The following is a 13,343-nucleotide window of genomic DNA, read 5'->3' as shown; positions in this document are numbered from 1 at the left end:
TTTTGCCCTCAACACAAATAAATTCGAACCAATTTATGTTTTTCCGGCCAAAATTGGCCGGCAATTTGGCCCGGAGGACCAAATCTGCCAATTTTTGCATAGTTAAAGGTCTAAATTGGGAGTTTTGAAAGTCACGTACTCAAATTGTCAGTACCCTAATACTCACAGGACCAAAAGTGCAATTTGTTCTAATAGTGAATTAGCAGAGAATAGAAAATGTTTTACAAATAAGCATAAGTATAATATTATTTCTGGTCAACTCAACCAAGTTGCTAAAGTTATAAACTTTAACACTTGTGTGAGATCGTTTCAAGTGTTTTAATCCGTGAGTCATATATTTAGTTAATAGGTCAAATTTTTATATAATATATCTGTACTCGTGATATGGTGTCACACAAGTTTTTACTGTGCTTGTTTACCTTTTTTGCTGACTGAGATCACATGGGGATGGCTGAGTGTCCATAGCCACCAACCAAATTTGACAAGTATGCAGCTTATAACTACAAATGTCTTATGTATGTAAACCATATCCACTGATACACAGGAGAAATGGGCGGTTCAGAATGTGCAGAACACATAGTGATGCTGCCATTCATGGCACATGGCCATATGATTCCATTCTTGGGTTTAGCCAAGCAAATCAAGCAAACAACTGCTTTCAAACTCACCATCGTTACTACTCCTCTCAACGTTCAATATCTCACCTCCTGCATTGATGATCCAGAAATCCGATTGGCGGCGCTGCCGTTCACCGGCGCCGACCATGGCTTGCCACCCGGCGTAGAGAACACAGAGGCATTGCCTTTGCGCTACATGTTCACAATGGTGCAGTCCACGGTTGCCCTCAAGGACCCTTTGCGCAATTTCATCTCCGATATGGCCGCCAAAGACAGAAAGCCTCCTCTCTGCATAATCTCCGACGTATTCATGGGATGGGCGAGCGAAGTGGCCAGGTCTTGTGGGACGGTGAACGTGGGGTTCTCAACTTCCGGGGCCTACGGCACCGCGTGCTATATGTCCATCTGGCGAGACCTCCCGCATCTCGCCGCCAGCGATTACGGCGAGTTCACCGTACCGGCGTTTCCTGATTCCTGTCGGTTTAACGTCTCTAAGCTTCACCCTTTCATGAGAGCTGCAAACGGTGAAGATTCCTGGTCGAAGGTCTTTCGGTCTACTATATCAGGTTGCTTCGAGTCTATTGGATGGTTATGTAACACAGTGAAGGAAATTGAGCCTCTAGGCTCAGATGCACTTGGAAAGTGTATTAACCTTCCGGTTTGGTGCATCGGACCTTTCCTCCCTCCGGGGATGCTAAACAAGGGTTCTTCGTCTATCACTGGGAAACGGACTGGCAAAGATCACGGATTGTCCCCGGAGAAATGCATAGAATGGCTAGACATGCATTCTGAAGGCTCTGTTCTTTACATTTCGTTTGGTTCCCAGAACACTATCAGTGCTTCACAGATGATGGCGCTGGCTTTGGGATTGGAAGACAGTAGAAAGCCATTCATTTGGGTGATAAGGCCACCTATCGGATTCGACATAAAAGGGGAGTTCAAATCAGAATGGTTGCCAGAAGGGTTTACAGAGAGAAAGCAGGGACTTTTGATCCATTCTTGGGCTCCTCAACTGGAGATTCTTTGCCACAAATCAACAGGGGCATTCTTGAGCCACTGTGGATGGAATTCCAGCATTGAAAGTTTGAGCCAAGGAGTGCCCATGATTGGGTGGCCAATGGCGGGTGAGCAGGCCTTCAATTCAAAGATGATGATGGAGGAAATGGGGGTGTGCATAGAGCTAACAAATGGGGTTCAAAGCACCATCCTGAGAAGTGATGTGAAGAGTGTGATAGGTGTTGTATTGGATAGCGAAAAAGGAAGAGAAATGAAGGAAAATGCAGTTCGGATTGGGGAGCTGATTAGAGCAGCCGTGAGAGAAGATGAAACCAGCAAAGGGTCTTCCCTACAAGCAATGGATCATTTCATATCTACGCTGCGCGCTCTGATCTCCAAAAGAATTGAAAAGCCTCACCTGTAGATATGGCTGAAATTTCATTTAAGATATGAATAAACTTTGTATCATGCATTTTCCTTGTCTGCAACATGCCGAATTCGGAAATTTGGTTTTAGAACATTCTTCTCTTTTGGATCCTGTTTTCACGATACAATATAATAATTAAACAATACAAAAAAAAAAAAAGAAACAAATCGCCGACAAAACTCTTACCATTTATCATTTATGTGGACAACAATAATACATATAATTTTTTTCTTCAAAAGAATAATACTCACGTAATTGATAAGACGATAAAAGGGATCCGAGGACCGACCATGCACTGCATGGTGCGGTGGTCCTTCCACATAAATGCTGGTACAACATCCATCAATTCCCACCACATGAGTTAACCAAAAAAGGTGACATTTCTGCTAAATTATTAATAAGTGTATGAAGAAGTAAACATATGAAGACCAATCAACTACTATATAGTGTGATAATATCTTTGTTATCATTTCAAATGGGTGATTACATAATTAATCTCCGAGTGGGACATTGCTTTTTTAAACTGAAAAAGAAGTATATAACAAATATTACATTGTAAAAAATCATGAGTAAAAAAGCAAAAAAAAGCATATCAAAACCTGCTTGGAACATGATTAGTTTACCCAGTTAAGTTGATTGAATTTAATAACTATAAAATTTTAAGTGATTTTTTGAATTGTTTATTAACCTTATTGGTTTAAATACGGAAAGCCTAGTTTACCTATTTACATGTCCTCCAAGGCTTACATAGTTGAAGCCATTAGCCATACACAGAAGAAATGGGTGGGTCAGAGTGTGCAGAACACATAGTGATGCTGCCGTTCATGGCACATGGCCATATGATTCCATTCTTGGGTTTAGCTAAGCAAATCAAGCAAACAACTGCTTTCAAACTCACCCTCGTTACTACTCCTCTCAACGTCCAATATCTCACCTCCTACATTGATGATCCAGAAATCCGATTGGTGGCGCTGCCGTTCAACGGCGCCGACTATGGCTTACCACCCGGCGCAGAGAACACAGAGGGCTTGCCCTTGCACCAAATGATCAATATTGTGCGGTCTACGGTTGGCCTCAAGGACCCTTTTCGCAATTTCATCTCCGATATTACCGCCAAAGATGGAAAGCCTCCTCTCTGCATAATCTCCGACGTGTTCATTGGATGGGCGAGCGAAGTGGCCAGGTCCTGTGGGACGGTGAACGTGGGGTTCTCAACTGCCGGAGCCTACGGCACCACGTGCTTTATGTCCATCTGGCGAGACCTCCCGCATCTCGCCGCCGGCGACGACGGTGAGTTTACCATGCCGGCGTTTCCCGATTCCTGTCGTTATAACGTCTCTCACCTCCACGCTTTCATGAGAGCTGCAAATGGCGAAGATTCCTGGTCGAAGGTGTTTGGGTGTATTGTAGCAGGTAGCTTAGAGAGTCTTGGATGGTTGTGTAACACAGTGAAGGAAATTGAACCTGTAGGCTCAAATGCACTGGGGAAGTTTACTAAACTTCCGGTTTGGTGCGTCGGCCCTTTTCTCCCTCCGGCCATGATTAACAAGGGATCACGTATCATCGGGAGACATTCGGGGAAAGATCACGGATTGTCCCCGGAGAAGTGCATAGAATGGCTAGACATGCATTCTGAAGGCTCTGTTCTTTACATTTCGTTTGGTTCCCAGAACACTATCAGTGCTTCACAGATGATGGCACTGGCTTTGGGATTGGAAGACAGTGGAAAGCCATTCATTTGGGTGATCAGGCCACCTATTGGATTCGACATAAAAGGAGAATTCAAATCAGAATGGTTGCCAGAAGGGTTTACAGAGAGAAAGCAGGGACTTTTAATTCATTCTTGGGCTCCTCAGCTGGAGATTCTTTGCCACAAATCAACCGGAGCATTCTTGAGTCACTGTGGATGGAATTCCAGCCTTGAAAGTTTGAGCCAGGGAGTGCCCATCATTGGGTGGCCAATGGCGGGCGAGCAAGCTTTTAATTCAAAGATGATGATGGAGGAAATGGGTGTGTGCATAGAGCTAACAAAGGGGGTTCACACCACTATTCTGAGGGGTGATGTGAAGGGGGTTATAGATTCTGTATTGGATAGCAGTAAAGGAATAGAAATGAAGAAAAATGCAGTTCGGATTGGGGAGTTGATTAGAGCCGCTGCAAGAGAAGACGAAACCAGCAAAGGGTCTTCTCTACTGGCAATGGATCATTTCATATCTACGCTGCTCTCCAAAAGAATTGAAGCCTGACCTGTGGACATGTCTGAAATTTCATGTAAGATATGTATCAAAAGAACTAAAATAAACTTAGAAAATCCAAATTTATTCTGGAAAACTGAAGTGGTTCATTGCACAACTATCCAAAATGTAAAACGTCGTTATATAACACTTCCCATCAAGTATATTAATGTTAATATTCCACATTATGTTACACACCACTAAGATGCAGTCTGTTGTTTACACTTTACACGGGAGAATAATAGAGAAGATAGCATGGATAGTTGGAAATACATGATTATGTGCCCTTTGAAAAATTACCGCACATCTTTTACATGCTACTCACAGTCGTTTCGTTTGTTCTACACAGTATCATGATGCATATCAAGCACTTCCAGAAGTCTCTGCTGGCTGAGAGCCATAATTCCAGAGCTTTTTCAGTTCGCCTCTAATCAAACCCAGCGCGACACAAGTTCCTAGAATCAAACGGAGTGACAAAATGTTAAAGAGCACACTCAAATTGGTCTGAATTTAGAATCAAATACTCTGGATAAGTTCAGAGGTGTACGGAAGTATCATACCTAATGTGCAAGGTACAAGGTAGAGGAGAGCAGGTTGACCGTGTCCATTCATTAGATACAACCCCAAGTAAGTAAAGCAGAGGCCTGCAAAAATCCAATATTGGTTGATTAAAGAACTGAATAAGGTTTCAGTAAAGAAGGTTCAAACATATGAGACAGTTGAATACTGAAGGTAAAGAAAACCCACCAACTCCATAGCCAACCATTAACCAAGGAAAGTATCCATTCAGTACGCCCTTTTGGTTAGCTTGGTCAAATCTGCAAAATATTTAGTGAAGAAAAGGCAGTGACAAAATGGCCTTCAGGGACAAACACATTTGAATACACGTATGTTTGTGTTTGTGTGTGCGGTTAATATGGAAGTACTAGAAAGTTATGAATGTCAATAATCTTATGTATCCATACATCTTGCCATAAATAAAATACTCGGTAATAAACTATGAAAATGTAATTTCAGAGTAATGTTAATGTCCATTGTATACGTTTTTTCTTATTTGCCCAAGCATTCTGGAATCCGTGAGATCTCTTTCAAAGGCATCAAATATTCCCTAGTTCTGAAGAAATTGTTATGCAATGTCAAATACAAGATGGTGGCAGAGAGCATACCTAAAAGAAAAAGAAACTAACAACCCAGGAAAGAGAATGTCCCCAAAACCAATCATGTCGTAACCATCCCAAGGATCTGTTATTCGAGGCACCCTCAGAAGCATCGGGATGGATTCTCCACCACTTTTGTTGCCTTTAGCAACCTACAAAAGCGGTAAAATATTATCTCAGTTGTTGAGTTGGCCAGGCACAGGTTCAGAGGGCCCGGGGGACAATAGCAAATATCAAGTTAAGTATCTTCTCTAAGAGATGTACCCTCCATACACTTCATTAAATGTTAACCCTTCAATACCTCTCAACTGAGAGGTACTGAAAAAAGTTCAAGCAAGTTATGGGAATCTGTTTTTTTGGATGACGAGAGAAACCCACAACCACTACCTGAGGGTATGCACTAGATAAACCCTGCCTTGTGGCCCTAGCCAGCAAAGGACCACAAGGAGGTAAACCAGCCTAGGTTGCTCATATCCATTATGGGAATCCATTTTGTTTCTAATGATGAGAGCTAGAAATTTGGACATGGATGGGTTTTAGTTCACATATCCATGATGCAGTAAACTGGAAAAAACTCCCCATAGACCATAATGATATGAGCTTTATGCTCAATAATTTTTCAACCATCTATGTTTATCATTTACTCTATATATTGTGGTGAATACTAAAAAAGTCAGGCAGAATGAATAGTATCTCTAGTGTTGAAAATGACATTTCAAGAGTACAAGGCCAATAAATTTCTAGGTATGGTGAATCATACAATTGTTGTCTGATTCCTCTAATACATTAAAAAAGCAATTTAAAAAAAAAAAAAAAAACAAAATCCTAGACCAAAGTAGAGGCAACTAGTAAATCATGATCACCATCAAAGCCTATGTAACTAATACATAAAAGTAAATGTGGCTTAAGAACCAAAACTTACCGCAATCATAACACTGTCGTGGAATATAAAAGGTGATAGGAAAACCCAAAAGATGTCGTACATGAATGCACAACAAAGTAGTACTGTAGCAACCTAAAACCAAAGCCATAGTCAATCAATTAAATGGTAAAGCATTTATATTCGTAGAGACATTATGAAATACCTTAATATTGGGCAGCTGAGCCATCTGCAGGACAGTTATCATCAGACCTATGCCCTGGTAACAATAAACAACTTCTACCTCAATTTTAATATGAAAAGCCTTCAAATGGAACCTTGAGCTATGCAGTGGGGGTACAATAACTTAACATAAACATAATCATGATGGACTTAAAAAAGGTATATTACCTCGATATCATAGGAAATTAGAAAATTGAAATAAGAATGAAACACTGGCTCAGGTTATCATAAAAAAACAACAAAATGAATTAAGACAGCAGATAAAAATTTTCAGATTAAACTTACAAGAATATCCTGTCCAATCCATGAGTATGATGCTTTCCGATTTGCAGCCCAGAATATGGCAAATGCCAAACAAAGTAAAAACACCACAAAAGAAAAAATGGTTGTTTCCCCAAAAACTGGCAATTTCAATGTCTTCCTTGTACAAGCTTTACATTTACTGCCCATAAGATATGAACAAACAAGAATCTGAATTGTATGAAAATCCCATTACATACATAACGCAGAATGACTGGTTTTCAAGCAATAGATTAAAATACAAAAATACAATAATTACCTTGATACAAGTGATACTATACAATTATGCATCCCCTGAGGTGAAAATACAGAAAATTATGTCAATAGTTGTCAATCCATGAGACTTCCATTATGCTGTTAACTGGAAAGCAAAAAATTAGTGGAAAAATTTGTGCGATCAAACCAGTGTGATCAAATCTTTTGATTATTTTCACTAGCATGTTATAGCATTTTGGGTAATTGTGTTAGGATTCTCTAGCATTTTCCACATTGGAAGACATATACAACCACATATTTTGTTTATATTTTTAACTTTAGAGGCATGATTGCATGAAGACATTATAAATAATAGAGTATTATTTTTTATTGTTTGATAACTACGGTCTACACATGCAGCCACATATGAAAATACTTTTTAAGCAGTTCTTTGGAGGCATGAAGATGTTAAAAATGATGGCTAATTTCTGATTGCAGCCCATCAGATAAAAATAGAGTTGCATCACAGCAATGTAGCAATATTTAATAACAAGAGTAATAACATAGATTTCATTACCTTTATAAGCTCATTTACAGGCTAACCTGTTGTACAGTTTTTATAATCTTTGTAAGCACCTTTTTTATGGTTTTTTTTTTTGGGTGAAAAAGTATGCAGTTAATAATAGTAATTATTATTACTATTAAATTAAAACCATAGTATCTCATTGTGACTGCTTCCATATCTGAATTTTAGATCTCCTTGTGTCTACTTGATAAATCAGACTAAAAGTTGGGAAAAAAGTGAGGCTGAACTAACCCTAGTATGAAAGATATGAGAAGAGTGACAAAAGTAAACTTTAGTGATTGGCTTATTATATATCAATTAATACCAACTGAAGCAAACACAAATTCCATTGCTTTAAAAACCAGAGTGACATATTGGTAGGTTGGTCATAAATCCAATATACTTAGCACTAATCCAAAAATAGCCAGAACAAAACTCAATACCTCAACTCCACCAATGCAGAAAAGTACGATCAGCACCCAGACAAACCAAGATGACATGAAGAGATAAAGTAGCACCAAAAATGTGGAGGCTGAAATGACAAAAACTATGGCACTCTTTACATTGATTCTGAGTATTTCATCATTTTCATCATTTGCTGCTCCAGCAGATTCCTGCCAATGGTGAGAAGAAAAAAAATTAATATTACTTATTTATCAACATGGGTACTAATAAGAACATATCTGAAACATTTAATGAACTAACAAGAGCTGGAAAGGATCAGAAAGAGTACAATACAAATGGATATGTAGTGGGACAACAAATACAAAATTTTTCTACTAACACAATTTCTGATGAAAAAAATATAATGTTCAAAGTTGACAGAACAAGATTGTTCTTAACTTTAGAGTGCACATGATAAGTTATGTTCATTTACTCAAGAAATTCTTGAATTGGAAACTGATTAAAAACCATGAAGCATATTCACTACTTGATAGTTATACACACTTCTACCCTTTTATGTCTTAATTGTTTTTTTTTTTTTTTTAAATTTTGTTTATTAGTAAAGAAAGATTCTAAATAAAGGCTCCGAGGGGGACCACCCAAAATTACAACAGGCCAAGCAACATATCCAAGAAGGCAACAAGCACCGCAAAAAATCAGACCAGGATACTATCTAATTTTGGATCTATCAAAGAGATCAACTCTCAAGCTCAATACTTAAAAACAAAGCTGATTTTTTCCATATCTGACTTATAGGTGAAAAATACCCATAAAACTTGTGAATGGTTTAAGACATACAATCTTCTCCCTATCAAGTACATTAGCAGATACCATTTTGAGAAGCACTGGGAGGAGAAATTTCAAAAAGTAAAATAGGCAGTCACTTATTTGTAGAACCTTTGGAGATAGCTGATAGTCGTCACTCGCCTTGGATGCAATAAGTTTTGACCAAATAGATGCAATAAAAACAGTTCCAACAGACATCAACCACAAGAATATCACTGAGTAGTCCACAATGGGGCGTTCTGGTGCATATAACAGCAGCTCCACTACATAAAATATTTTTAGATGATTAATTTCATAATAATTCATTAAGTGAAAATACAGGGGAAAAAAAAGTAAATTAACATAAAATGAACTATCAATAACAAAGACGAGAGGAATGATCCAAAAGTTATGAAAATGTTGTATATTAAGATCAGTCACATTGTGGTTACAAAAAATAATTTGTTACTTGCTTAGAGCTTTTAAGTAACAGCACCACATAAAGTAACTGTACATATCCAAGGTTATAGATACAAATGCATGTCTGCATATCAATCCCATACCATCAACTAGTAAAGAAAATATCATAAAAGAACATCCATCACATCGTGTACAAGTCTACTGTCACCTATTGTGACCGTGACAACTGAATGTGAAGTCCTTCAAGAATCATTTCAAAAGAGAAGATGAAGTTTCTCAAGGATCAACCTCACAAATCCTACACTTCTAAAATAAAATGTATAGAGTTTACAAGTTAACAGCAAATAACCAATCCCATTTCTTCTAACTTATTTGCTCAAGGTGTCACAGGAATCCTCTTTCTTGACATTCCATCGTCCACTTTGTTCCCCAACAAATGGAACAATTGATTATCATCTCCTCAAAGAAAACAAGGATAATGGCAAGAAGGAAAAAACCACACACACAGAACAAAACAAAAAACCAAAAACGATATATTGGAAAACTGTTTTTTAACCATGCGAAAAAAACACACTATGTGACACCCAAAGTTTACCTTTTTTCCCAGCATCCATGGATTTCTGAATGGCATCTCCTCCAGACTTAGAGATCATCACCACAGGAAATTTTATGTGTACATCCTCATTTCCAGGACAACCCATCTCAGTAAGAGCTGTATAAAAGAAATGGAGATAGATTTATTCCCAAATAGACTTCACAAGGCCTCCAACAATAGTATCATGAGAGAATGAGCAAGAGTATAGATATAGCAAAGTCAACATTCTAAGTGAATCAAGGAAAAGAAAACCTTCATCGTCATTTATTATCACAAGGCCTCCAGCACCTCCTGTTTGCGCAAATTTAGCCTTGGTTACAAAATCACATTCACCACGTATAGCTAATGCCATAGCGCCTGATAACTACAAGAAAACAAAACTTTAAAGCTAATCGTGAAACTTCTATTTTACAAGGTATGTAAATTTAGTTTCTACTTTCTAGTTTCTGTATTCTAGAGACAAGAATGAAGGATAATGCTCATTGTTTGAAAAATTATTCAAACACGTAGAATTGGTTTCTTTAGAGGGCTCCAGAGCACCTTTTTATAGTCACTAGAAGAACCCTGTGGGATGCACAGGAATATGATGTAGATGACAAAAAAGTACAAAATTTTCAATGAGTTGATGTCATGATAGAATGGTCAGATATGTTGACCACCAACCTGATAAGCAAGATTTAAAAAAAAAAAAAAAAAAAAATAACTAACATTATATTTTTGTGGAAAATAGGAACAAAACTACTTTTAGTACTTTATAAATACAATTGATACTATATATCCTCACTTTTTGCATACTTGCTAATTTTAATACAATGAACTATTTTTTATAATTCCATCAATGTATGTTTCCAACATAGTATATACACATTTAAGAAATGATTATGTTTTTGTTGAACATTTAAATTAGAATTAATAATAATTTAGATATTTGAATTTCAATTGTAATGGCATATTCTTTTTTTTTTTTTTTCAAAAGCATATAAAAATAGTGTCTTACTTTTTAAAACTAAGTAGTAGTAGTAGTAGTAGTAGTAATAATAATAATAATAATAATAATAATAATAATAATAATTAAATATATGAAATTCAATTATCCATTTCATTTGAGGAAAAAATAATGAATTCATTGTTTTAAAAAAATCATATCAATTTGTTTGAAAATATAATACTAACAAATTATGATAAGGAATTCAAAGAAGTTCAAGCACCTTTCATATTTATTTGTATTAGTAATACTTGTACAAGTAATCTATGTGGGACACAAGAAGACACATAATTAATGTATGAAAATAAATTTAAAATAAAGATGCCAAATCAAAGGCTAGTATTACGAATATAGTTTTTATCTCATAAATAATATGAGGGACTTTGGAATATCTCTAATTAGGTGCTAAAGTACCTTAAGAGGTCGTTTGGTGCTTTCCTATCAATTAAATTCAAAAATGTTTGCCAGGAACTAATTTGCTGGAAAATTAATAAACATGTTTGGCATTACCTTGGAAATAGAACAATTAAATCCCTTGAACAGTTATTGAAGCATTTGGTTCGTTTAAACTTTCCAGTTTCCAATATTTTCTTTAATTTCCAATATACCCTTGACATATGCAAACAAACAATTAGCTATGATTTTCAGAAAATAGGCTTAAACAGATTAACAGACAGTGGCAGATGGAGGAACATAGAGAAGAACACAGAAGGTGACTCCATAAAATAGGCTTAAACAAAAGGCAGCAAATAGAGTAATAAATGGCAGGAGGAGAGGAGTTGTATTTATATGATAGTTTTTTTGGCAAGTAATTAGGTAAATAGGTAATAAACAATTGATAGCAATTAGTTGTACATAACAACAATAAAGTGACAATACCAAACCCCAAAGAATTTAGATGAATGCAGTGGCATTTCTAGAATGGGGTAAGCATACCTTTCGAGAGATATTGGAACAGCAATTCAAGGGGTTTGTGTAAGTAGCAGGTAATTTGACGCCATCTTTTTCCTTAGTAGGCAAAAGAGTACCAAATGCTGCACTTATTCCTCCTATTTCCTCCCCTTCAGTGCCATCCAACCATGTCTTGACCTTGACCTGCAGGAAAAATGGGGAAAGAAGAAAAAAAAAAACAAAGATGTGCTCAGTTAAACTATAGCACTGAAAACTTCTTTACTTCCTCAGTCCATTAGCCCCTTCCTCCACCCAATGGCATTCCCAAGGGAAAAAAAATTTGAATGCACACGCAATAAAAAGAGAGAAACACAATTTTTTTTCAGAGCAACTTTAAATTCCTTGACCTCAAAATTTTCTTAAGCATTGCTAGTACTCCAAATTCTATATTATATAGCCCATAATATTTCTGCCATAAATGGATTATTATTTGAAAAATCAATTTGTGTAGCTATCTTTCACTCTTGCAATGATCAACTAAACTTTGAAAACCTGTGCTTCAGCTTCTTCATATGAGGTTATATGATTCTTAACATGGTTTATTAAACCAAACTCAGACTAGCTATTCAAATCACATAAACTCTACACATTAAACACATGACAAGCCCTTTCTCTGGGAGAGAATCCGCCACTAAATTATTAAACATTTAAACATAGTGCTGCATCATCCCCACATTTCACTACTCATCCTGCATTATATCATTCAATAGTAATCTCTCAAGTAACTCCGTATACTCGAGGAAGAAAGAAATCATAGTAATAAATAATAGAAATAATTCCTGTAAAGTAATAATTAAATTCCCATCAAGTTTTAAAAATTAAATAGCAGCCACCGGTAAATGAATTATAGCTTTTTCATAAATTAGTAAATTACCACCAAAATCAACATCTTTCTCCAAACACAACAACCTCTCTGTCAATCTACCTAAGTATCAACCTACATACACGCCAGAAGTGCCGACACGCAACGGCATACAAAGCAGAAAAATGAAATTATAAGGCGGTGGAAACTCAATAGGAGGAAAATGAAGTACCAATTTGTAAGGATTGTTGCAGGAGGCAGACACGTTGGGGGAGGCGCGTGTAACATCGTCGTTTGCGGCGGCTGCCAATGACGATATAGAGAGGAAAGCGACAAAGAATCCTAAACCGATAAAGCGCAGAGAAACATCCATTGCTCCAGATCGATCGATCTCCTCTCCTTTGTTATTTTCTTCCCTTTGGCCTTCTCTTCTGATGCGAGCTCCCTCTACCTGTGCATCTACATTGAACGTGCAACGTTTCTTTTAAGAAAATTAATAAGTTAATACGAAGTGCAAAAGTCTAAGCACGTCGATGAGGAGGGTCATTCTGTAAATTCATTGCTGAACCAACTAACCCCAGGCCCAGCTGGTTAGTTGAACAACAATTATGCCATGAAGCGGGATCCACCTTATAAGGTGAATTTGTGTCCAAAATACACAATTTATATATTGAATGTTCACAATTTACATAAAGGGAAAATGACACTTTTTTCCCCTATGTTATATGCTTATAGCACTTTTTCCCCTGAGTTATTCATGCATCCACATTTGCCCCCTCAATTATTAT

General features: G+C 37.0%; 2 protein-coding genes across 3 annotated transcripts; one reads left to right on the top strand and one right to left on the bottom strand.

Annotated features, from left to right (window-relative positions):
- The first annotated feature begins 471 nt into the window (after positions 1-471).
- LOC109162007 (UDP-glycosyltransferase 92A1-like) lies at positions 472-4,371 on the top strand. 2 transcript variants are annotated; one of them, XM_019310631.1, is made up of 2 exons: positions 472-2,003; positions 4,267-4,371. In XM_019310631.1, exons 1-2 carry the CDS (start codon positions 550-552, stop codon positions 4,277-4,279), a joined length of 1,467 nt encoding a protein of 488 aa, XP_019166176.1. In that variant the 5' UTR covers positions 472-549; the 3' UTR covers positions 4,280-4,371. The 2 variants fall into 2 exon arrangements, with proteins under 2 accessions (XP_019166176.1, XP_019166175.1); XM_019310630.1 differs by lacking the exon at positions 4,267-4,371 and having other exon boundaries at positions 472-2,133.
- LOC109162006 (signal peptide peptidase-like 5) lies at positions 4,344-13,052 on the bottom strand. The gene is made up of 14 exons (XM_019310629.1): positions 12,788-13,052; positions 11,739-11,897; positions 10,070-10,181; positions 9,818-9,934; positions 8,935-9,086; positions 8,037-8,207; positions 7,093-7,127; positions 6,819-6,975; positions 6,517-6,570; positions 6,354-6,446; positions 5,441-5,583; positions 5,022-5,092; positions 4,835-4,918; positions 4,344-4,729 (listed from the first exon to the last, which is right to left on the bottom strand). Exons 1-14 carry the CDS (start codon positions 12,926-12,928, stop codon positions 4,638-4,640), a joined length of 1,581 nt encoding a protein of 526 aa, XP_019166174.1. The 5' UTR covers positions 12,929-13,052; the 3' UTR covers positions 4,344-4,637.
- Between the last annotated feature and the right edge of the window lie 291 nt (positions 13,053-13,343).

Source organism: Ipomoea nil, unplaced genomic scaffold (genome assembly GCF_001879475.1).
Source record: "Ipomoea nil cultivar Tokyo-kokei standard unplaced genomic scaffold, Asagao_1.1 scaffold2926, whole genome shotgun sequence".
Classification (NCBI taxonomy): domain Eukaryota; kingdom Viridiplantae; phylum Streptophyta; class Magnoliopsida; order Solanales; family Convolvulaceae; genus Ipomoea; species Ipomoea nil.
Note: the sequence above shows the minus strand (reverse complement) of the source record. Positions and strands in the feature narration are given on the sequence as shown.